The following is a 25451-nucleotide window of genomic DNA, read 5'->3' on the forward strand; positions in this document are numbered from 1 at the left end:
GGAAAGAGCTGGAAAGAGCTAGAGACTGAGAAGTCTTGAGCTCCATCTACAGGTCGACACACAAAGATTTTATATATAACTGTTAAGTTGTATCTATAATTGTGAAAAATTTTATATTTTCTGTTTTGTAAAATAAGTCTATATTGCTATTATAATCTTCCCACTTAAAAATAGTAAAATGTAAAAAATTAGATAGATATGGTGTGGATGAGAAAACAGAATTCAACACTGATATTTTCCTGTTAGTTTATCAAACCCCCAAAAATAACATATTTTAGTGAGATGGTTCCTGGTGTTCTTTCTGATTAAAAAAAAAACAAAAAACAAAAACAAACAAAAAAAACAAAAAAACGAGTTCAAGAAAAATAAGCAACTACCATCAATAAAAGAGAGAAGCATCCCAAACATTTATTGAGATTTTTTTCCCCCAAATTGTAACAGTGTTAAGAAAGTTGTCCTGAACTAAGTATCTCCTTTTATAGATACAAAGAAGCTGTTGTGGCCTATGAGAATGCAAAGCAGTGGAACAGCGTGATCCGCATCTATCTGGATCACCTTAACAGCCCTGAAAAAGCTGTCAGTGTTGTCAGGGAGACCCAGTCCCTGGACGGAGCCAAGATGGTAGCCAGGTAACATGATGCATTGGTATTTTGGGACTTTGAAAAACTAGCCTTAGAAGAAAGCCCCCACTTCCCCTTATCAAATAAATCAATGCCAATGAAATATTTATTCTTCACTATTTTTCTAAAAATTAGTTCTAAGTGTTTAAATTCAAAGGCTGTTGTATTTAACATATGAGAGTGTGTTTTCTAAATACAAGCATATGGTATAGAACTACAGTTTACCACATACATTTTTACTTTTAAATGGTTTCTCATGGTTGAAAAATATTGTATTTTGTAAATGACAAACTTATTTTGTATGTAATTTAATAAAATACTTGTTTTAGGTTTTTCCTACAGCTAGGTGACTACGGGTCTGCCATCCAGTTTCTTGTTATGTCCAAATGTAATGATGAAGCTTTCACACTGGCTCAGCAACACAACAAAATGGAAATCTATGCAGACATTATTGGTAAATATTGTTTTTCCTAATTCCTCTTAAAGATTGTATCATAGAAACACTTTGACTCTTTGAAGCTAATGATCCGATTGGTATACCCACAAGCACACGCACACACACCGCTTAGATACAGATATGCACGTGCCTATAGGTTACTTGTTAGATTTCAGAATCCCTACTATCACCTTAAAGGTGAGATGGAATTATAAGACCACTTTCAAAAATTAAGGTGTTTTGGGTGGCTTCCACGAGAGGCCAGATTTCCCAAATCCTACTATTGATCAACCAATGGTAAAGCAAGTTTCCAAAATGAAGGTAACAGAAAATGCAGTGATTTTTGAAAAAGTAAATGTTTTCATAAATTTTTAAACTTGAGTTATGAATTAAGAATATATGATTGATTACCTTGATTAAAAATGATATATACAAGATGTGGTTTTAAAAGATTTTGAAAGTCCAAAAGAAAATACTGTATTCTGAGAGTACCTGCTTGTAGCTTTTCTTCCTATGTTTGCAATTATCCTCAGAAACAACTAAAACAATTTTCAGATTTTCATTTCATGGACCATATGTAACATTATTTGTGGGGTGGTTTTGCTTTTTTATAATTTTTTATTGTGGTAAAATATACATAACATCAATTTACCATTTTAGCCATTTCTAAGTGTACAGTTTGGTTGCATTAAGTACGTACACATTGTTGTGCAACCATCACCACATTCGTCTCCACAACTTTTTCATCATCCTGAACTAAAACACTGGACCCATTAAACAATAATTCCCATTCCCCTTCCCCCTCAGCCCCTGGGAACCACTGCTCTACTTTCTGTCTCTATGAATTTGACTATTCATGGTACCTCATGTAAGTGGAATTATAATGTTTGTCCTTTTGTGTTATTTTGTTCACAAATGACCACACAAATTGATGGTAGGATTCATGAGAAAATTTTTGTTTCAATCTTTAAGGGAAATGATAGGTAAAAGCAAATTCTAGTATCTTAGGAAGTCATTCAAATAATTGGAGAAAATAAAGAACTAAAGATAAAAAGAAGGTACAGATAAAAGCAGCATTGCAGTTATTAATGTTTAATTTGACACATGACATTTCTTTCCTAACATTGCAAATCATCATTGCACAAAAGCCTTGAAGTTTTTCTAATTTTTTCAGAAGGGTGTGTCTTAGCCTCTATCATATGCGCACGCACGCACGCACGCACGCGCGCGCACACACACACACACACACACACACACACACACACAGAGCCTCCCACCCCCACAGCATAACCCACACTCTTCTCCACCTTGCTTAACTTCCTTCTCTTATAAACTCTCTATCTGCCTTGGGGTGGGGCGCAGGGCTACTCCTGTACTGTGGTGCCCCACTGGGCCTCCAACTCCCACAGGTTAATGTAAACAATGAATTGCAACTCCAGTAGCTTTTAGGTCTTCTGTGCTTAATATATTTAAGCTTCAAATCAAAAGAAAAACAATACCAAAAAAAGGAAAACCTAATCTTTAAATAGCATCTATTGGCCGCCTGAATATCACCTTCCTCATCTGACAAACACGTACAAACTGTCATTTAAACTGGGCGTTGCTGAGAGAGGGAGATGGGTTACGTTTGCATTCTGGTGAACTTTGCTTCTGATCGTTCTGAATCCCTAGGCAAATCTTGGGTTGATATTATAGTCATACTTGTGCTTGTGGTTTTAGGAAATGAGATTGAGACTTAAAAAAATGATAAAAGTTGCTAAGGATAATGTGCAACCACAGCCTAGATTCTCACAAAGCCTCATAATTTCCTCTCCTGATTGCTGTTTAGAGTGAAGAGAAGATGGAACAGAGTGGTTATGTGGGGTAATTATGGTGAATGTGTTTGGTGATGAAAACAGACACTGATAATAATACTTACTGTTAAAAGGTTTTAATCACCTCTTTTTAGATCACCTGTTTTTAGCTCTTATTTTGAGGTTAGCAATAAAAGGTAAACAAGTTTTGCTCAGATATTTTACTCAGTGAATTTCTGTTGTAGGTTCTGAAGACACCACTAACGAGGACTATCAGAGCATTGCCTTGTATTTTGAAGGAGAAAAAAGACATTTTCAGGCTGGAAAATTCTTCCTGCTGTGTGGCCAGTATTCACGAGTGAGTATTTGCCAGGAAAACATACTTTGGCCTCCACAGGAATAATTAGAGGAAATATTTTAAAATACTTTATGCTCCCAGAGACCCAGATTTGAAATCTCAGAGTCAACCTTAAAATCTTCCCCTCTCTCCCCCTCTGGTCATGTTCTCCCTAAATCTCTCTCACAGGTCTCGTTCTAATTACCATCGACTTAACTCGAACCTGGGTCACATCGCTTTAGATGATTGCAAAGTGGTTTCCTGTTTTCCTTGTTTTTTAGTTTCTCTCTCTATAGCTCATCTCTTTCGTTTTGTCCCTTAAATGGTACTGACTTTGGTTGCTAAAGAGCCCCTAAAGCAGGCGCTTTGGTGTTCAAGCAAGAAATGGAAACAGGTGAAGTTGTGGGCTAAGGCTGCGTGTTCATTGTGTGACAGGGCAGGGACAACTGGACGGCACCTGTCCTGTCTGAAGGGAACAGCTGCTGCTCACCTCCAAAAAAGGGTTGCCCTTCAGGAGTTGGTGCCCACTGGTGCCAGACCATAGGATTTTTCACAAGAAATAAATGTCTGGGTCTCCCAGTTTTAAAATATGGGCCCAGATATTTGTATAACATCTCACTGGCCAAAGAAACATGTCTATGTGAATTCAGCCTTCAGGCCACCAGTGTGCTGTTCTGGCCTGTTAGAAACTGAGTCCAAGCTCCTTAGCAGGCAGGCGAGAGAATTTCCACAATTTGACAGACCAGCCTGAACATCCCAGTCTGGCATCTAGCTTTTTTCACTGAAGAAGCCTACACTTCCACTAGCCTTCTTCCATCCATGGTCTTCCCCTGGACCCCTCCCGCCCTCTTCTCCGCCTCCACAGACCTGTTCACCTTCAAGTCCTTTTCCTCTGGGGTACCTTGGCATCATCCTCGTGTTCAATCATCTTTTCTTCCTCAGAGCACCTGTAAACCACCTGGCAGTACCACCCATTTGTCTCTTAATCTCTATAACCTTAAACATACTCACAGGTGTGGTGGTGTGGTGCAAGGGTTAGACAACCATGGCTTAAAGTGATTGGCGTCTTCTATTATCATCACATCACATGCATCTCCCCAGGTAAATTGTACAGGATACAGAAAGGTGGTCCATATAATATCCTTCCTGGTATTTTCCATAGCGTCTGGCACAGTCTCGTATTCAAAGCAGCAGATTGTCAGTAAATATTTGTTGAATGAATAAATGAATGAAAATAATTAAATCTTCCTACTAAAAGAGGGCATATTTTTCGCTCTGATTTCTTTCAAAACCAGAACTAGATTCTTCAGAGGGTCAGCTGGATCCTACCACTTTTTAAACTACACTCAGCCTTTTAAGTATTTAAGACCCAGCACTGTGCAAGCCCCTGGTTGAGATGAAGATACTTTCACAAACTACAATTACTTTGTGTGTGTGAAAGCTTTGTTTTTCCCAATGTGAAGGCAATCTGAAAATTTTTCATTATTATATAATTCTCATTTCAGGCACTTAAACACTTCCTAAAATGTCCAAGCTCAGAGGATAATGCAGCAATAGAAATGGCAATTGAAACTGTAAGTAAACTCTGTACTGAAACTTTCAAGAATGCTAATTTTTTAAAAACCTTTTGAAGAAAATTCCAAATATTTACAAAAGTAGACCAAACAGTATAACAAACTCCCATGTACCCATCTTCTCATTTCAACAGCTGTCAAAGCATGGCCAGTCTTATTTTACTCACCCCCACCCTTTTTCCCTGTATTATTTTAAAGCAAATTACAGACATCATGTCATTTCATTTGTGGTTCAAAATCTATCTCTAAAATAAGAACCTTGGGATTTTCTTTTAGGTGTAACTTGCATACAGTAAAATGCATGAATCCTAAGTATACAACTCAGTTTTTTCATGTATGTACACCTGTGTAACCCCTACCCAGATCAAGAGAGAGAACATTTCCAGCTCCCCAGAAGGCCCACTCATGATGCCTCCAAATCAGTGCCCCCCACCAAGGGTAACAGCACTTCTGACTTCTTACAGATTGGTTTTACATGTTTATGAATTTCATATAAATAGAGTCATACATATGTTCTCTTTTGTGTATAATTTCTTTCGGTCAGCATTAAATCTGTGAAGGCATCTGTGGTATTCATGTAGCAATAGTTCATTCTTATTCATGGCTGTGTAGTATTCCGCCATGTGACTGTCACAATTTATTTACCCATTACTCTGTTAATGGACACTTGGGTTGTCTCAGTTTGCACATATTACAAATAAAGTTGCCATCGGAGCCATTCGTGTCTTTTGGTGGACATAAGCATTCAGTTTTTTTGGGTATGTATCCAGGAGTTAGAATTATTAGGTCATAGGGTGTACATATTTTCAGCAATAGTAGGTACTGCCCAACATCTTTTCAAAGCAGCTGTGCCAGTTTCACTCTACCAACAACGTAAAGAATGTAGTTGCTCCCCATCTTCACCAGCACTTCTCAGTCTCCTTCATTGTAACTAAGCTGATAGATGTGTGGTGGTCTCTCATTGTGGTCCTAATTCGTTTTTCTAAAGAATAATGATATTGAGCACCTCTTCATATGTTCATTGACCATTTGAATATCCTCTTTTTATAAAGTTCTGTTCAGTCTTGTTTCTGATTTTTAATTGTATCGTCTCGTCTTATCCTTCCTGATTTATAGGACTGAATTATATATTCTGGATACAGACCTTTTCATCAGACATACATGCCTTGTGAAAATCTCTCAAGCTGTGGCTTGCCTTTTAATTCTCTAGTGCTATCTTGATGAAAAGAAGTTCTTAACATTTAGTAAAGACAAGCTTATGAATCTTTTCTTTTATGGTTAGTCCTTTTTTGTCCTCTTAAGAAATCTTTGTCTATCCCATGGTTGTGCAGACATTTCTCTTATGTTCTCTTCACGTAATTTGGTTGTTTTAGCCTTCTTGTGTAGGCCTATGCCTAAATCCAAAGATTCTTATCTTTTGTGTATGTATGAAGTAGGAGTCAAGAATCTTTCTTTTCCATATGACTATCCAGTTAATCCAGCACCATTTATCAAAAGACTGCCCTTCCCCCTACTGAATTCCTATGGAGCATTTGTCATAGATGAAATGATCAGGTATGTGTGAGTCCGGTTTTGGGCTCTTTATTCTCTTGTATTAATTTATTTGTCTAGCCTGTACTAATACCACACTATCTTAATTACTGTATATATGTCTTATATTTCTACATCTATGGAATTGCCTATTCTAGACATTTTGTGTCAGTGGAACTATATGATGTGACCTTTTTGTGTCTGGTTTCTTTCATTTAGCATAATGTTTTCAAGGTTCATCTGTGTTGTAACATGTACTTTAGCCCTCTTATGTGTATACACATTGTGTGTATCTATTCATCAGTTGATAACACATTTGGGTTGTTTTCACTTTGGGGCTTTTATGAATAATGCTGCCATGAACATTTGTGTACAAGTTTTCACATGGACATGTGTTTTCATGTCTCCTGGGTATATACCTAGGAGTAGAATTGCTAGGCCATATATTAAGTTTATGTTTAACATTTTGAGGAACTGCCCAGCTGTTTCCCAAAGCAGCTACACTATTTTACATTCCCAGCAACAGTGTATTGGGGTTCCAGATTCTACAACAATAATTTGATATTGTCAAACATCTAGTTAAAGTACAACTTTCCCTAACTGTTACATAAATGCTTTTTCACAGTTGGTTAGTTCACATCATATCCAGATAAGGTCCTTGCATTGTACTTAGTTTATATATGCCTTAAGTCTCTTCTATCAAAAGACTGTTCCTTCCCCATCTCCTCCTCTCTTTTCTTCCCCTTCTTCCTCCTCCTCTCTTCATTTTTTTTTCATTTTCTTTATATTTTTATTGAAGTATAGTTGATTTACAATGTTGTGTTAATTTCTGGTGTACAGCACAGTGATTCATTTATACATATATATTCCTTTTCATATTCTTTTTCAGTATAGATCATTACAAGGTATTGAATATAGTTCCCTGTGCTATACAGTAGGATCTCGTTGTGTATCTATTTTATATGTAGTAGTTAGTATCTGTAAACCTCAAACTCCCAATTTATCCCTTCCCCACTGGTAACCATAAGTTGTCTTCTATGTTTGTGAGTCTGTCTCTGTTTTAGAAATAAGTTCATTTGTGTCCCTTTCTTTTTTTAGATTCCACATGTAAGTAATATCATATGGTATTTTTCTTTCTCTCTGTGGCTTATTTCACCTAGTATGATGATCTCCAGGTCCACTCATATTGCTGCAAATGGCATTATTTTATTCTTTTTATGGCTGAGTAATATTCCATTGTATAACTATACCACAACTTCTTTATCCAGTCATCTGTTGATGGACATTTAGGTTATTTCCACATCTTGGCTATTGTAAATAGTGCTGCTGTGAACATTGGGGTGCATGTATCTTTTCAAATTAGAGTTCCCTCCAGATATATGCCCAGGAGTGGGATTGCTGGATCACATGGTAAATCTAATTTTGGTTTTTTAAGGAATCTCCCTGCTGTTTCCCATAACAGCTGCACCAAACTACATTGCCATGAACAGTGTAGGAGGATTTTCTTTTCTCCACAACTTCTCCAGCATTTATTATTTGTGGACTTTTCAACAATGGTCATTCTGACTAATGTGAGGTGATAACCCATTGTAGTTTTGATTTGCATTTCTCTGACAACTAGCAATATTGAGCCTTTTTTCATGTGCCTGTTGGCCATTTGTATGTCTTCTTTTTCCTCTTCTCTTCCTCCCTTTCCTTCCTCTCCTCCTCCTTCTCCTTTATTTCTTCTCCCCTCTCCCCTTTCACTTTACCTTCATTGTTTTTTTTTGTTAAGAAAATGAGTTATTTGTCCTGAGGAATTCCTGACATTTAGAGTTAACTGATTGCACCCTGTTAAATCTGATTGTGGTATAATTTATCTTGTTTCTCTGTTGCCTGTATTTCCAACCAACTAGTAACCAAATCTATATGTTTAATTAGACATAGATTTTATATTTTTGGAAAAAACTACTTCATAGATGATGCCATGTACTTATTTCATCACATCAGTAGCCCCATGTCTTAGTTCAGGCTGCCATAACAAAATACCACAGACTGGGTGGCTTAAACAACAGAAACGATTTCTCCCAGTTCTGGAGGCTGAGAAGTCTAAGATTAAGGCACCAGCCTGGTGAGGGCTCTCTTCCTCGCTTGCAGATGGCCACCTTCTTGCTATGTCCTCAAACAGCCTTTCCTTGGTACTTTCTAATGGAAAGAAAGGGGATCTCTCTTGCTTCCTCTTCTTATAAAATCACTAATCCTATCATGAGGGCCCTAACTTCATAACCTAATCTAACCCTGATTACCTCCCAGAGGCCTCAACTTCAAATACCATCACTTTAGCAGTTCGAGCTTCAACATACGAAGAGGAGTTGGGGGATCAGCTTTCAGTCCATAACAGCCCATTTTTATTGCCTCTCTTTTTATGGTGTTAAGGTTGATTATTGGGTGTAGGTGTGATCAGCCTGATCCATTCGTTACAAGGTTTCCCATAAAGCTGTCACCTAATGATTTCAGCACCAATTATGTTTATTACCTAGATCCATTTTTTCACTTGGAGTTACAAAATGGTGTTCTAATTCTGTCACTCCTCTTGAACTCCATATCAGCTATTTGGTTACTCTGAAAAGGGAATATAGGGTAAATACTTGAGGGTTTTTTTTCATTTTATTTACTAGTTTTCAGAATAATACGTTAGTTCCCTGACATCCTCCAAAAGTGACTGATGAGGTGCTTTTGTTTTTAATATCATTATGAGCTCATAGATTTTTAGCTTATTTGATATATTTTAATTCATTGCAGTTGATATTATTTTTGAGTCCCAGATTATTCCTTTACATTGAGTATTTTTTTTTCTGTCTGACACAATCCTATTTGTCTTTGAATCTTCCTTGCATTCAGGTACAAGATATTACAGATTTCATTTCTTGCCCCAGTCCTGGAACCAACCATTTCTCTAAAGGGTTCTGTATCTTTTTAGTGAAAAATATTAGTTACAGATTATAATTTGGGTCCTAAGAATATTCACTGCTACTGAGCTGATCATTGTTTCTAAGCTTTTTCAGTAAGAATGTTGACATTTTTATTGTGACACAAAAAATTAGTATTAATTTTCTAAAAGTATCTGAATTCGAAGCTGCAGGGGAATTATTAAAGAGAAGAAATTATTCTTTGGCTGTTCTCAAAAGGCTATTATTTAAAAAAAAATTTACTTGCTTTTCTCTGCACATCTGCAATATTTTCTAAGACCTACTTCCTCCAGGAAGCCAGAATCAAAACTTGCAGCAGTTCCCAGGAGTACATCCCCCACGTTCCCTCCCGAAGAGAGACTGGGACTCTGGTCCCAAATTCATAAATCCAGAAGGGCTCTGACTTGGTCAGTTTAGGTGTTCATTCCAGGATCAATCAACTGGTGGCCCCAGCGATGGAATATCATGCCTGGGTAAATTGGGTCAAATTCCCACCCCTAGACACTCTGGCCTCTGTGGCCATGGAGGTGCGGGTCCTCTAAGATACAGAAGTCCCACTGGAACCCCATGGTTGAGATGGAGGCTGGAGCATTTCTCAGAATAGTGGAAGGGATCAACATCAGACAAAACTATTGCTGTCCCTTGCAACTGTCAAATTTCTCTCCTCTCATTAGTTAGTATTTTTTAATGCTACACCACACATTTTGTAAAAATTTTGTTAAGATCAGGGACATGTAGTCTTTAAAATTAGTATATTTGTATTCTTAATCCATTACCAAGATTACTTCATTCAGACAAGTCCATTCTGAACTTCACTCCTGGATAATTTTTCTGAAGTCCAATTTTGAATCATCTTATTCTCCAGCTCCCATTGCTTCATTATTTATTCCCTGACCATCCTTCATGGATCACACACAGAGTCTGATATCCTTGGAGGTGATCCAGGCTAACCTCCATTTTACTGATAAGGAAACTGAGGTCCCAGAAGATATATATGACCAACCTAAAGACGCCCAAATAGAGAGGCAAAGAGCTAGGACTAAAACCAAAGTCTTTTTTACAGCCAAACCATCTTATTACACTCCTAGGTCAGTGGTCTGTGCTACAGCTAACCTGGCCACTTTGACCTGCGTAGTTCAGGGCTCCCTTCCTTTGTTTCTTCACTCTCACTGTTACCAGACCCAGAACACCCTCCCTCCTACACCCCTGCCCTTCAAACTCCCACTCACCATGTGGGACCCTCTTCGCATACCCCTTCCTATAAAGCTTTTCCTGAACTAGCCTCATTTAATCCTTATAACAACTTTGTGAGTTATGTCTTATTTTTATCCTCTTTGAGGTCCCAAGAGTGACCCGCTCTGGATCACACAGGTGATCTTTGACCTCAGACAGGCTGGCTCTTCCCCATATGGGCTTATTCACCCAAAGCCATGCCCAAAAGCCATCCAGATGACGAGCTCTGCCATTTCTCTTCCTTCCTCATAGCAGTGGCAAGATCAGAGGCAACAGATGGGTCAAAGCTTAGCTTTCTTGCACCGACAATGACCATGGTCAGCGGACTGTGTAGAAATTCTGCAGCCCGAGAGCCTCTGCACCCCACGGGCTCACAATCACCTCGTCTGTGCTCAAGTCTAGTGACCCTGTCCTTCTGCTAGTGCACAAAGGACTTCTGAACTACTTCTTAGACTTCCCCTGGGTGTTGCTCTGTCCCTAATGAGTTTCCTTCCTTTTCCAGTGGCTTTTCTCACTACATCACTAATATGACAAGAGGGCAGTGCTGTTCTGTTCAGTGTTCTTCCTCTTGGTTGAGCTCCAGTTGGGTTCTTGGCTCACCTCTTTTTTATAGACATGAGACACTTAAGCCTCTTAATCTTGTCAGTAATTATTTCTACTAACTAAAGCTAACACATTTTCATCCTCTCATATAGTAAATAATTTTCCTGATCAATACCACCCAACAGGGGAGTGATTTATGGAGGTGACTTTACGATGACCCTCAAATCTGAATTTCCAGACCAGAGTCCTCTCCAGAACGTCATATTTCCAGCTGCCTGTCCTCTTCTGGGATCCTCTGGCCATACTTTTGTCTTCATTTTTGATTACACTTAGCCTTGTGTACAAACACATTTCCTCAGGAAGCCCTGGAAATGAGGTGCTCAGCTGCACAGTTTGTATGAGGCCCAGGATGTTATTCTGTCACAGTCACTTAAGAAAGTTTTTATTGAAACATCCAAGAAGCATATTCTCTCTGTGTGTGAAAAAAAGAATACTACTACAGCATTTTGATATAAAAAGCTATAGCTTCTAAGGATGGATTTTTTATAATTTTTTTCTTTTGGGGGGTAATTAGGTTTATGTATTCATTTATTTTAATTTTTTTTTTTAATGGAGGTACTGGGGATTGAACCCAGGACCTCGTGCCTGGTAAGCATGCACTCTACCACTGAGCTATACCCTCCGCCCTATAGCTTCTAAGGATGAGTTTTCATTACTGGAGACTATAAATGAATGAAGACAGACCCTGAGCTTACATCATGTTTCAGGCACTTGACTCTAGGTATTTTTACATATTTTTAAAATTCCACCTCCTCAGCAGATTATTTGTCCTCCCCCTCCCCCCCTTTCTAGGTTTAAGATGCTGAACTTACTGTTTCTTTCTCTTCCTAAACAGGTTGGTCAGGCCAAAGATGAGCTGCTGACCAGTCAACTGATAGACCACCTTATGGGGGAGAGTGATGGCATGCCTAAGGTACTAAGGTGTTTTCTCCACTGGGGTATTTAAGTATCTTAGTAACAGTTTTACTTTGTTCTGCTGTGTTTTTATTTATTACAGATTTTGCATCATAGACTTACAAAATTTTCTCTCTAGATGCAGCCTTAGGTCATCTGCACGGAACCTGCATTTTAGATACTGTGTACATTCATTCTTTGCACTTGGCCTTGCCCCCTGTGAATTAGCCATACCCCTCGGGGTATCAGTCCTTACCACTCACAGTTTTTATCAACTGTTATATTTATTTATTCTAGGAATCATGAACATGATTATTAGAATTATGAGTTAGCAGTAATCCCTAAAAATCAGTGTACTTTGTTCACATTTCAAAAATTATGGAAATTAATAAAAATCCTATCTACCATAAAACCCACTATAAAGTAGAAATTATTAAGAACATATTTGCAAAATATGTGATTCTCTGGGATTTTGTGCAGAGGTTGGTCTTCTCTTAGTCCTGATGAAGGCAGACTCCTTTGACAATGCCCTCAGAGCCTTTTTCCCCTTCTGCTTTGGTGTCTGCTTGTGAAGGAATTGGAGTACAGCTGACCTTTGAATGATATGGGTCTGAGCTGAGCAGGTCCGCTTATACATGGATTTTTTTCAATAGTGAATACTGTATACAATATTTACTGCATGATCCCAGGTTGGTTGAATCCGCAGATACAGAGGAAGTGTGGATACAGAAGGCTGACTATAAATTAAATACTAACTTTCAACTGTGTGGAGGGTCGGAGCCCCTAACCCTAGTGATGCTCAAAGGTCAACTGTAATTGATTTGTCTACAAAGTGCTGGAATGTCATAGCTGGAGTGGATTGTAGCCATCCTGATCCCTGAGTCCACTTCCTGTATTTTACAGATAAAGACACTGAGACCCAGGGAGGCTAAGTTAACCTGCAGAAGTGCACAGCACATTAAACTGTGCCAAACCCCCTCATCTTATGTCCACTGATTCAAATAATCAGAAAACCAGCCTCAACTATGTGAAATTGTTTAGAGTTGAAGAAAACAGGAATGGAAAGTGAGCCAAAAAAAATTTTATAGGCCAGAGAAATTTATGTAGGTGTAAAAATTTTTGAAATTTTGCCAAGTTAGTATATGGTATAAGAAACTTTCCATTTCAAGTACATGAGAACTCTGGGGAGTGGGGTTAGGAACACGGACTCTGAAGCCAGACCATTGTGGTTCAGATCCTGGCTCTGGAAAGGTCCTGGGGTGTTTCAGTTTCTCATCAATGAAATTAGTATATAATCATACCTTTGTCCTGGAGGATTTAAACAAGTTATTTCTTAAGTATTTAGAATACTACCTGGCACATGCTAAACCCTGAATAGTTGATACTTGATAAATAATTCTTTATTCATTGGCTTTTTAAAAATAGTATCAACACTTAGTTACTAGAAAGTGAATGTGATTCTAACTAAAAGGCAAATTTTTAGGTGTTTCTCCCCTTAGCTAATGAAGAAAGTGATGTTTCTCTAATGATTTGTGTGTCAGGATGCCAAGTACCTGTTCCGCCTGTACATGGCCCTGGAGCAGTACCGAGAAGCCGCCCGCACCGCCATCATCATCGCCAGGGAAGAGCAGTCTGCAGGTGGGGTTCATGCTCTTCTCCCCAACATTCATGCTTTTCTCCCCAAACAGATAGTAGAATCGAGCTCCAGCTCGTTCTCTGCCTGGTTCTAATCTAGGCTTGCTTTGAACGCAGAAGACTAGGGGGATGGCCATTTCTAGGTTTCAGAGAAGGAAAATAATTCACCACCACAGGAGGACGTAGAACAACTCCACTGAGGGCTTCTCAGGTTAGGAGCTAGTTCCTCTCCTCCTCCGTGGCCTCGGTTTCTGTCTCCTGGATGACGACCCTGACCTCTCCAGCCTGCAGCACACCCCCACCCACCCGCCCCCACTTGCACAGCACTTTTCCATCCATCCCAGGTATTTGGCTTTAAGAATATAGAAGATACTAGAAGATGGAAGACAACGTGGTGGTATTATTAATCTTGTTCTTTATAACATGCATGGGCTATTTATCGAGTCTCTAGAATGGTTCTGTTCACTTCTATGATCTGTAAATATCTCTTGAAAAAGTCAGAGAATTAGTCTGATAGCTTCACTAATTTTCGCAAGCTGATTCTTTTAGATATTCATTAAGTGTGGAATAGTTTTGGAAAATGTGGAATGAAATAAGTCATTCTTTATTCAGCTATGTTTATCTAACACCTACCACCTCTCAGACATGTGGTAGGAGCTCAGGACTCAGCGGACTGAGCCGTGGTCCTGCCCTCAAGGATTCTGGATGTGATGGGAAAGACAGAAGTAAATCCATGTTGCTATACAGGGTGAGAAGTGCCAGAGTAGAAAGAAATACATTAGAAAGTCACCAGGAAAGGGGATCCACCCCATCCTGAGGGTTGGAGGTGGGGAAGGTGGAGGATGGAGGTGAGACCAGACAACGAGAGCTTCAGCTGAGCTGAAAGGATGAGCCAGCAGGAGCTGAGGGAGAAGGGGGTGTGCGGGGAAAGAACACACATGCTTGGAGGGACGTTGCGACACTGACTGTGACTGAGCAGGAGGGGAGGCAAAAGGTAAGGTTAGAAAGGTAGACAGGCAGTCCTGAAGCTCAAGTCCTCTGCTCTGAAGTTCGCACTTGATCCCTATGGCCATGGGAGGGTTTTATTGAGGGGTGTAACCTTGAGGTCTGGGGGCCTCAGGCAAGGCTTGAGTGTGTACAAGAACACTCCGACATCAGATGGAGGCAGACGAAGTTCAGAAGGAATACTGATTGGTACACTCACTAACTGCAGAGAGATGTCAAGAAGCACTGACAGTGGGCCTGCGGGAGGAGCTGAATTTGGGAGACTTAGGAGGTAGACTCAGAACTCGAGGACCAGTTGAACTTTGGGCCAAATGGGTGCCCTGAGAAAGAGTGAGCTGTCTAGGCCAACGCCATCATTTTCTCCCTGAGGGACTGTCAATTACAGCAGGAAAACTACCAAGTTACTTTATATAAGAAATTATTAAGATATTGCTAGTAACACGATTAACAAAATCCACCTGTAAAATGGGGGCCCACAGAAAGTCCTCAGATTTCCTCCTTTGCAGTAATGTCATCTTACTACCTCTTTTCAAGGAAACTATCGGAATGCGCACGACGTTCTCTTCAGCATGTATGCAGAACTTAAATCCCAGAAGATCAAAATTCCCTCTGAGATGGCCACCAACCTCATGATTCTGCACAGTTACATACTAGTGAAGGTGAGGCCCTTCGTGCGACTTGGCACATCATCTGCCAGGTGTGTTCATCCCCTGATGGGCTTTCCTCTGGGCCCCTCTCCAGTGGACTAGAGCCATTTCCTGGATCTCTGTATTGTTAAATAAAAAAACCAAGATACAATATGCCAAAAAAAAAAAAAATACTAGCAAAAGTAGTTTCCTAAAGGGATCGTGGCGTGGGGCAGAGGAGGCGTGGCGCCAAACCCAGTCAGGGGAGACGGGGGAGAGCAGGTTTCTCCGTATAGTGTATCTTTTTACATTGTTTTGATTTTGAAGCATATAAATGTATTACCTGGTCAAAAAAAGATTTATTTAAAACATTTTTGTTTTAAATAATAAAACCAGAGCTTCCTAGTTTATTAATTCTAAGATGGTGGATTATTACATAATTCCACTGTGTTTTCATACTATTTAGTTTCCATCTCAATATAAAAATAATACATATTCACTGAGAAAAAAAGTCTAATGAAAAAATAATATGCCCTTTGTCCATCAGCAGATATAACAGTTGTTAATACTATGTTATATATATCCTCCATACTTCTAAAATACATGTGTGCACTCTTTATTAATTTTTTTACCACATTAGGATTATATTTATGTCCGGTTGTCTATTGCATTTTTTAATCAGTAATTTTCAATAAAAAACAAAATAGAGCATGTGAACCTGAAATACTTCTATGTACAATTTACATAAACTATAAAATGTTACATAAATATTTATATATACACACATATCTTTGTAAAGATACAGGCAGATTCTAACTTACATATTTTCCAAATTTTCATTTATGTCAAAGTACATCTTCCCATATTAATGCTAAGTTGGTTTTCAGGCCAGTCCACAAGAGCGTATTTAATTTTGAAGCTTCCGAGGTTACAGCCATCACATTATGAGTGACTTAGATCCTAATTCTGGTCTAAAACAGCACTGGCCAGTGAGCTTTCTGCAGTAATACGAGTGTTCTGTATCCACTAGCCTGGCTATGGAGCACTTGAAATACAGATAGTGCAACTGATAAACTAAATTTTAAATTTTATATAATCTTAATTTTTAAATTTAAACAGCCACACCTGACTAGTGGCTACCTATCATATTGGGCCCCAAGGGCCTGTAGTATTGATGGTAAGGGAAAATTTAGAATTCCAACTTGCAAATACTCTTGTACCGAAAGGACTACAAAGGGGGAGGGAGGTCTTCCTCAGCTTCAGACACGAGGGGTGGTGCCCACGTGCTGGGGGCTCAGAATCCAGCAAAATGGAGCCTTTAGGGGAGAAATAAGTCGATGGAAGACGGGAACAAAAGTAAGGATTCCTGTAAGAAGCCTCCAGGACCAGGGCTTCCTTCCACCATAAGCCAAAGGGGTGGTTCTCAATCCTTTTTCTTTCCCTCCGGCCCTAAGAGCTGGCCCATCTTCTCCATTGGACCAGACATCCTCCTCCCTCCCTCTGAAGAGCACTCATGGGGCTTTTCCCCTCTGCTCTAGTCTCTTATTCGAGCACCAACACTTTCAAGATTTTTAACTATTTGTGGTATCAAAAGGAAAGCTATGAGACGTTACCAGGTAAGAACTAATTGAGATAAAAATGCCAGAGGCATCTTTGAAACCAAGACCTGGAGAAAGGCATCCACATTTCAAGGGAAATGGAGGCCCGGCTTTGGTGGATGCTTCCTCCCCAGAGCTGGGACAGGGACCTGGGCTGAAGGACAGCCTGGGACCTTTGCATGTGGAGGGCTGAACTGGGCAGTCGGAGGCCCAGGGGAGTCGGTGGAGGGCAGGGGAGGACAAGCAGCAGGGGCTGCCCTTCCCTGTCTTTAGATTCAGTTAATACGTAGTACATCATAGTGCGCAGTAAATTATGCCATCATCCATCTGCTCAGACCTGATGCCTGGGAGTTACTCTGTACTCACCCTTCACATTGTCACAAATACCATCAGTTCTGACTCCAAGTCTATCTGCTTCTCTACCCCCCACTCTACCCCCGCTCTCCTCTCACCTGGACGACGGCAGTGACGTCGTGGCCTGGCCCTGCCAACTCTCCAGCCTCACACCATCCCAAGTGGACCTCCTCCTTGCATCTCACATCCTACTCTACCTAATCCCAGGCCCCTCCAGCCGGGGTTGCCTCTTTCCTTTCCCACAAGCAGCGCCCTCTTCCTGTAACAACTCATCCTCTCTCCTCTGCCTGACTAGCTCAGTTTTCAGGTCACACAACTTGGTAAAGTTCATGTTGTTAATCCCGCAATCATGGCCACTGTGATGGACCAAGGATTCGAACTCACGTCGAGTGGTCTAGGGCAAAGTGAAAAGCAGGTGGTAGAGTAGGGGTGAGCCTGGTGAGGTCGTGGTGCGAGGCAGCAGCTTCTGGGAGGAGAGAAGTAAGGGAGAAACCCCGAACGGCCTTAGCCAGGGAAGGCTGCAGGGGTCCTGTGACCACCCTGTTCAGGGTCACAGTCAAGGAGTTGTTTATTTGGGGGAATAAAGCATGAATTAGGGTTAATCAAGGTCTCTAAGATGAGTAAAATTTGCTTATTTCAGATTCATGTTAAAAATGGAGATCACATGAAAGGGGCACGCATGCTCATCCGCGTGGCCAACAACATCAGCAAATTCCCGTCACGTGAGTACCGAGAAGGGCCCCTGGGCCACACCTGTGCCCGAGCGTAGCCTGAGGAGCTCTGTCCTCACCAGCTCTGCAGCCACTCTTCTCCACACTATCAACTCAGTCAGTCCTTACAACCCATGAAGTGGTATAACCAGGGCCCCCAAGAACACCCCAGGTTTGATAACTCACTAGGAGGACTCACACAACTCAACATATAGTAGTCTAGAGCTAAGGCTTTTTACAGGGAAAGGATACAAAGCAAAATCGGCAAAGGGGAGAAGCCCTGGGGTGGGGTCTGGAGGACAGATGCAAGCGTCCAAGAGTCCTCCCAGACCAGCCACACAGGATGCACCCAACACCTCCCGCCAACATATGTAAGATGGCGTCCAGCAGGGCGCTCACAAGAGACTCAGTGCCTGGGTGTGGTCTTGGGGGCTGGTCATGGAGGCACCCCCTGCTTGGCATGTACCAAGTTGCCAGGTTCCCAGAAGGCAAGTGCTCAGCATAAACCACATTGTTCATACAAAGAGTTCAGGCACAGGGGTCCACTCTCCTCAGTTCTGGAAATGGCGGGAACTCTCCCCAAACCCAAGTTCCCAGGTGCCAGCCCAGGACCAACCTTTCAAGCAGGTCTTTCTAAGGCTAACTGTCTCAAGACTGCACACGTGTCCTATTATTCTTTACCCTATTTTACAGATAAGCAAACTGGGACAAAAAAGTGAGGTAACCTGGGCCCGAGATCATACTGCCAGCTAATATAGGTCTGACTGTGTTCTCAACCACTATAGGCCACTGCCTCTGAAAAAGGTCCCATTATTCTAAAAGACGTGTCATTATAGCACTCTTCAGTGATTCTATTTTGTCACATTCTACGATAGAGGTCAACAGATTTTTCTGAAAAATGTCAGATGTCAAATGTTCAGGGTTTGTGGGCTACATGGTCCCTGTCCCAACTATTCAACTCTGCTGTTTTGGTGTGAACCATAGGTAAATGAGCATGGCTGTGTTCCAACAGAACTTCATTCTTCTGGACACTAAAATTTAAACCTCATATAACTTTCACATGTCACAAAATTTTCTTTCCCTTTTGATATTTTTCAACCATTTAAAAATATAAAAGCTTTCTTAGTTCACGGGCCATACAAAATCAGAGGGCCAAATTTGGTCCACAGGTCAACATTCACCAATCCCTGTTCTCTAAATGTGTTCTTTTTTGTTACATGGAAAAGACTGAAATAATTGTACACCGTGCTGGCAAAGGGTGAGATTGGACAGGCACTGTCGTGACTACTGGTGGGGGACATTGGTATGGCCTTTCTAGAAAGCAGTTTGGCAGTTTGTGCTAAGAGTGTTTTTGTTTGTTTGTTTTTTAAGTCCTGTTCTTTGAGCCAGTAATCCAACTTCTAGGTACTTGTGCTAGAAAAACAGGTGCATGCAGAGAGGTTAGTGCATGAAATTGTTAACCTCCTTCACCCATTCATCAGCAGCCCTGTCAAATGCAAAACTGTATCCCAGAGGCAGGGAAGGACGCACACAAAAGGCTACCTGGAGGGAGTGGGGGTCCTGGCGTTACAGGCAAAATACAGTATAATCAGGAAAGACGAGGTGATGAGCAGTTACCTGACTCCCCTGCTGTGCCTAAACAGGTCCTATCTGGTTAAGCAGGTCCTCATTAAACAGGTCCTGTCTGGTTCTGTTTAGATTTTGAGAGGAGCAAGCCTGCCTGCCCCGGAGCAGGGAGGGCATCACGCCAGCAGAGGCGATGTGCTCTCTCTGCAACTCAACTCCATTTGCATTGCAGACATCGTGCCCATCCTGACGTCGACCGTGATCGAGTGTCACAGGGCCGGCTTGAAGAAGTCTGCCTTCAGCTTTGCAGCTATGTTGATGAGGCCCGAGTACCGCAGCAAGCTAGATGCCAAGTACAAAAAGAAGATCGAGGCAATGGTCAGGTGGGCAGTGACAGCTGTTTCTACCATCTGATCCCACATTTCACAAGAGTATCTTTCAGAACATAGCTGCTGAAGTGTGGACTCAACAAGAACACAGATTGAGGGGGAGCAATTAGGACTGTACTCAGTGGCCAGCAGCAAGAAACCCAACGAGGGCTTAAACAGGTCAGGAGTTACTTGCCTCATATGCAAGGCATCGTAGCCCAGGGCTGGTTCTGCTGTCCTGATGCCACCAAGGACAGATTCCCTCCACCTTCCAGCTTTACCACCCAGAGCAGAGAAGTTTCCCCCTCGTGGCTGCATGGTTGCGGTTGTCTGCCGCGACTCGAGATACCAAGTCCCCATTCAATGCAGGAAGAAGTAGGGAAATTAAAAGACCACAAGGTCCTTGCCTTTTTAGTTAGGAAAGACACCAGCCCCTGGACTTGCATGCAGGGGCAGCTCTGGATGGCTGCTTCTAGCTGAGAAGCACATTGCTGAGGAGAAACAAAGTTCTGTTGGCAAGGAAGAAGGAAAGGGTGGCTATTAGGTAGGCAGCAAACAGTGCCTGCCAGAGAGGGCCAAAGAGTGACTTTTTAAAAAATTTATTTGTTGGGGGAGGGACTAGGTTTATCTATTTATTTTTAGTGGGAGTACTGGGGATTGAACCTAGGACGTTGTGCATGCTAAGCATGCACTCTACCACTTGAGCTATACCCTCCCCTCGAGAGTAACTATTTCTTGGTGTAAGAAACTTGGTAATTACAGTGCCTACTGCCAGAGGAGAGTTCGTTTCCAAACCCTGTGTAGCTCCTAAGGCACATCAGGCATGTCCTCACTTCAGAAAGTGGTGAAGCGGCCGGGTTTTCTACAGGAAAACCAGGGAACAGTAGCACTCGCGTTTGCAAAAGGAAAAATTCATTGCAGTCATGTAGTAATTCTGTACCACTACTGTTCCAGGTAGTGATGACATTCGGGGCACTTGTTAGTCCCGTTATGACCAGGGAACCCTCGTGTACCTGAATCTTGACCCAGAACTCTCACCTCAGCCACGGGAGATGGCTGCTCCCGGAGCACTGAAGGGAAGCAAGCGCTGCGTTTTTGTTAGCTGGGCTCATGGTAGAGAATCAAACCTGGACAGGGCTGCATGAGCACTTCCTTTTTTTTTATGATAAGCCAGAGTAGCTTCAGACCAAATCAGGCTGACCCAGCACACCTGCCAGCGGAGTGAAGCGGGGAAAGTGCTGGAGCACACGAAACCCCCCCACCCCCATTTCGTGCCACAGCAGTCTGGCTGCCGGCCTGGAAGAGGTGCTGGTTATTCTCTCCCTGCGCAAGAGGGCTCTGTAGCTATGAGGTCTGATACGGTACCTGCCAGCCACGTGTGGCTGTTTATATTTAAATTAATTAAAAGTGACTAAAATTTGAAACCTACTTCCTCGTACTGCCCGCATTTCAGGTGCTCTGAGCTCCACGTGGCTCGTGGCTGCCGCGCTGAGCGCACAGAATTAGAGCCCTGCCACTGTCACGGGAGGTTGTGCGGCACAGCTCCGGGCAGCCTTGGCCCCTTCAGCACACAGAGGGAGAGACAGGTGCGAGCTCGCTGCTCCGGGGCAAGGAAGACAGGAGACAGCCAGACCCGCCCATGTTTTCTGCCACACAGTGTACTGTGAACTCCAACTCCCAAAGGTGGCCTACACGATGCTACCATCTGACCGGTCTTTATTCCTCTTCCCCTTCCCTGGGCTGCAGCCTGGGCCGATGGCGAGCTTGTTAAGTATCTGTAGTCTCAAAGAGTCTGAAGAAGTAAGTGCATTACATGTGATTCTCCCTCACAGGAGACCTGATACGTCTGAGACAGAAGAGGCCACAACCCCATGTCCATTCTGTGAATTTCTTCTACCAGAGTGTGAACTCCTCTGTCCTGGATGTAAAAATAACATCCCATATTGCATTGCAACAGTACGTTTGTCATCCTCTCCCTTTCTTGGCGTATGTCTATAACCATTCGAATGCTTGATGTGTGTCAATACTTTTTTTACTTCTGAATCTCTCTTCCCCCTCTAATTTCCTGCAACATTAGCATATAATTTCATGATCAGCAAGGTTGGAAGTTATATTCAAGGCATATAAAAATCTGAGTACCAGGAAGGCACTCGGGGCAGGGTGGCACACGCTTGGGGGTCAGACAGTCCTGGGTTTAGAGCCTCTTTCTGCCAGTTATTGGCTACATAACCTGATGTGGTTTGCTTTTTCCTTGCTAGGTCCATCCTTAACAATACTTGCCTAGTAAGATAAACTGCAGGTTGATGAGAGAACATGTATGAAACCTTAATACCACACCTGGCATGCTGCAGCACTTAATAAGTAGTGGTTTTTATTATAAACTTTAAGACCTATTATTAGAAAAATTTTAAGTATCAGATTATTTACTAATCACTAGGCTAATATAAGCTTTACTTTAAAGAAAGCAAAGTTAGGTAAGGATGTCACAATATTGAAGATTGTTCTTTTATACCTGAATCTGATAAATGAAACTTGGCTTTTGTCCTTTTGATGTCATCTTTCTGATCAACTAACCATCTATGTGAAGTATCAGTAGTTTCATAATTTAGCGGTCTTTTACCTGTGTAACTGTGTATTATAACTGAATAATGCTGAGAGTCTTAAACATAAAGATTAATTTTACTCTTCAACTTACTGTTTCCAGGGTCGACATATGCTGAAGGATGACTGGACAGTGTGTCCACATTGCGACTTCCCTGCTCTGTACTCAGAATTCAAGATGTAAGTGTGTATTGTTTCACTGAGTCATACAGATTTATCGGAAAATGGGCCTTTCATTCAGCCTCTTTTATTCTGAGGTCTCCTTATTTGTTCATGTTCCTAAAAAAATCTCTAAAGACCCAAGTTATCTTCTTGGAAGAATCTTCTATGACCTTTAAGAACATTTTACTTAAAGGGAAGGATCTTGCATGAGACTCAGTATTCCTAATTCTTAAATCTCATGGTGAACACGTACTAAGAGGTAGAAAGGAACAGTCGTTTTCCACATCACAATAACCAAAGGGAATACTGCATATTTAATCTACTCTGCCTTTCCTTCCCCAAACAGCATGTTAAATACTGAAAGCACATGTCCTATGTGTTCAGAAAGATTAAACTTTGCTCAACTGAAAAAAATCCCAGACTGTACCCCGTACCTGCGGACAGAGGTGGAGCAGTGAGTGGCAGGTGCAGGTAAGTGCCAAGCCGTCCACTCACCTTCCAGGACACGAGGTCCACAGGGTAGACACAGCTTTACAGTTTGTTTTGACACTGACTCTTTTTTGTGCATCATGTAACTTGTCAGATTTGAACAAACAACACACCTTTGATGAACTTAAAAAAAAAAAAGCTAAAATGCAAGTTGTGGTCTCCATAGTGACAAAGGTCATTTGGCCAAGCAGCATCATGGATTCCAACCAGAACACATTTTATCCAATCACATGGACTTCTTTTTAATCAGTCCATTAAAACTACAGCCAGCTAATAACAATGGAGTTTTTTAAAGTTTTATAGTTCAGGAGAAAATACTGTAAAAATTTTTGCTTCCAGAGACTTGAAAAATCCCCATTTCTTTTCCTTTCCAAGTTTCATTTTTGTCTCACGGAAGCTGCACATATTCCTTCCACCCTCACTCCACTGGCAAGGATTTCCTCATACGGCAACACATACTGCAAGCGAGGAGGCAGGGAAATGTAGTCGATAGCCGGGAAGCCAAAAGCCCCTGCCAAAAACTCAGAAGTCTTTAATTAAAAGTAAAAAGGAGGATTAGTCCCTGACACAGCACTAAACCTAGATAAAATGAACTCTAGGTTTTCACATAAAACCTGTTCTTGCAGTCTTCCCTCCCTTGGTAGCTCCACCCAACCAGCTGGTCAGGATGGAAATCTGGACATTATCTTTGATTGATGCTACCCTCACCACCCATCACCCAGTCCATGGGCAAGTCCTCTCAGTGTGCCTCCAGTGTACCTTGTTCCCTTCCTCTGGGGGCTTTTTATTGCACCTGCAAAAACAAAGAGCCTAAGAGACTCTGTATGAGCAGGCCCCAGCCTCCTCCTCTGCTCACCATGCTGCAGCCCCACTGGCCTTTTGGCTGTTCCTCGGAGATTCCAAACTGCTTCCTGCAGCACCCGCAATCTCTCCCACTCCCACCAGCAGCCTACAGGGGTTCCAGTTTCCCCACATCCCCACCAACAATTGATATTGTCTGCCTTTCTGAGTAGAGTCATCCCAGTAGATGTGAAGTGGTGTCTGTGGTTTTGATTTGCGTTTCTGTAATGATGATGTTGAACATCTTTTCATGTACTTGTTGGCCAGTGGTTGTTGAGTAGCGTGTTGTTGAATCTCCACATATTTGTGAATTTTCCAGTTTTCTTCTTGTAATTGATTTCTAGTTCCATACCATCGTGGTCAGAAAAGATGCCTGTTATGACTGTCTTCTAAATTTAGTAAGACTTGCTTTGTGGCCTTACCTGTGATCTGTCCTGGGGAATGTTCCATGTGTGCTTGAGAATAATGTGTATTCTGCTGCTTTTGGATGGAATGTTCTGTCAATGTCATGTTAAGTCCATCTGGTCTAACATGTATGTCACTTAAGACCAGTGTTTCCTTATTGATTTTATTTCAAATGAAAATCTATCCACTGATGAAAGTGGGGTAATAAAGTCCCCTACTATTATTGTATTGCTCTTTCTCCCTTGAAGTATATTAATACTTGCTCTATATATTTAGGTGTTCCTACGTTAGGTTCATAAATATTTACAAATGTTACATCCTCTTGTGGACTGACCCCTTTTCTTTATATAATGGTCTCTCTGTTCCTTATTACAGTCTTTGTTTTAAAGTCTATTTTGTCTGATGTAAGTAGGTATAGCTACTCAAGCTTTCTTCTGCTTTCCATTAGCATGGAATATTTTTTTCCATTCCTTCCCTTTCAGTCTGTGGGTCTCTTGTAGGCAGCACTTTGGTTTTTATTCATTCTGTCTTTTGATCAGAGAATTTATATTTAAAGTAATTATTGATAGAAAGGGACTTCCTGCCATTTTGTTAATTGTTTTCTGGCTGTTTTGTAATTCCTTTGTTCCTTCTTTTCTTGCTCCCTTCTCTTCCTTTGTTTTCTGTACTGGTACCCTTAGGTTTCTTTCTTATCATCTTTTGTCTACTATAGGTTTTGCTTTGTGGATACCATGAGGCTTATATAAATTGTATCATTAACAGTCTATTTGAAGTTGATAACAACTTAAGTTCAAATGCCTTCTAAAGCTCTCCATGTTTACTCTCCCCATCCACAGTTCTGTTTTTGATGTCACAATTTTTATCTTTTTGTTTATCCATTAACAAATCATTGTGATTATAGTTATTTTTTTATTTTTGCCTTTTAACTTTCATACTAGATTTATAAGTACCTACCATTATTCTGAATTTAATTATATATTTACCTTTACCATTGAGATTTACAATTTCATATATTTTCCTATTATTAATTAGTGCCCTTGTGTTTTAGCTTCAAGTCCTTTAACATTTCCTAAAAGGCCAGTCTAGTGGTGATGAACCCTCCTTAGCTTTTCCTTGTCTGGAAA

At 41.2% G+C, this 25451-nt stretch overlaps 1 protein-coding gene and 1 non-coding gene across 6 annotated transcripts in view; one reads left to right on the top strand and one right to left on the bottom strand.

Annotated features, from left to right (window-relative positions):
- Nucleotides 1-25451, top strand: part of WDR19 (WD repeat domain 19) — a 76924-nt gene that overhangs the window by 44569 nt on the left and 6904 nt on the right. For all 5 annotated transcript variants that reach the window (XR_004325581.1, XM_032496009.1, XM_006188981.3 and 2 more), the window contains 12 exons: nucleotides 483-629; nucleotides 950-1074; nucleotides 3095-3207; nucleotides 4692-4760; nucleotides 11910-11987; nucleotides 13510-13606; nucleotides 15143-15267; nucleotides 17827-17908; nucleotides 19695-19845; nucleotides 21663-21786; nucleotides 22535-22611; nucleotides 22940-23064. Coding sequence is in view for 4 of the 5 variants with exons in the window: in XM_032496009.1 (XP_032351900.1) it covers nucleotides 483-629; nucleotides 950-1074; nucleotides 3095-3207; nucleotides 4692-4760; nucleotides 11910-11987; nucleotides 13510-13606; nucleotides 15143-15267; nucleotides 17827-17908; nucleotides 19695-19845; nucleotides 21663-21786; nucleotides 22535-22611; nucleotides 22940-23051 (1300 nt within the window). In the remaining variant the exon portion in view is untranslated. The remainder of the gene's footprint in view (nucleotides 1-482; nucleotides 630-949; nucleotides 1075-3094; nucleotides 3208-4691; nucleotides 4761-11909; nucleotides 11988-13509; nucleotides 13607-15142; nucleotides 15268-17826; nucleotides 17909-19694; nucleotides 19846-21662; nucleotides 21787-22534; nucleotides 22612-22939; nucleotides 23065-25451) is intronic.
- Nucleotides 11625-11696, bottom strand: TRNAG-ACC. The gene has a single exon. It is a non-coding gene; the product is annotated as a tRNA-Gly (tRNA).

Source organism: Camelus ferus, chromosome 2, assembly GCF_009834535.1.
Source record: "Camelus ferus isolate YT-003-E chromosome 2, BCGSAC_Cfer_1.0, whole genome shotgun sequence".
Taxonomy (NCBI): Eukaryota; Metazoa; Chordata; class Mammalia; order Artiodactyla; family Camelidae; genus Camelus; species Camelus ferus.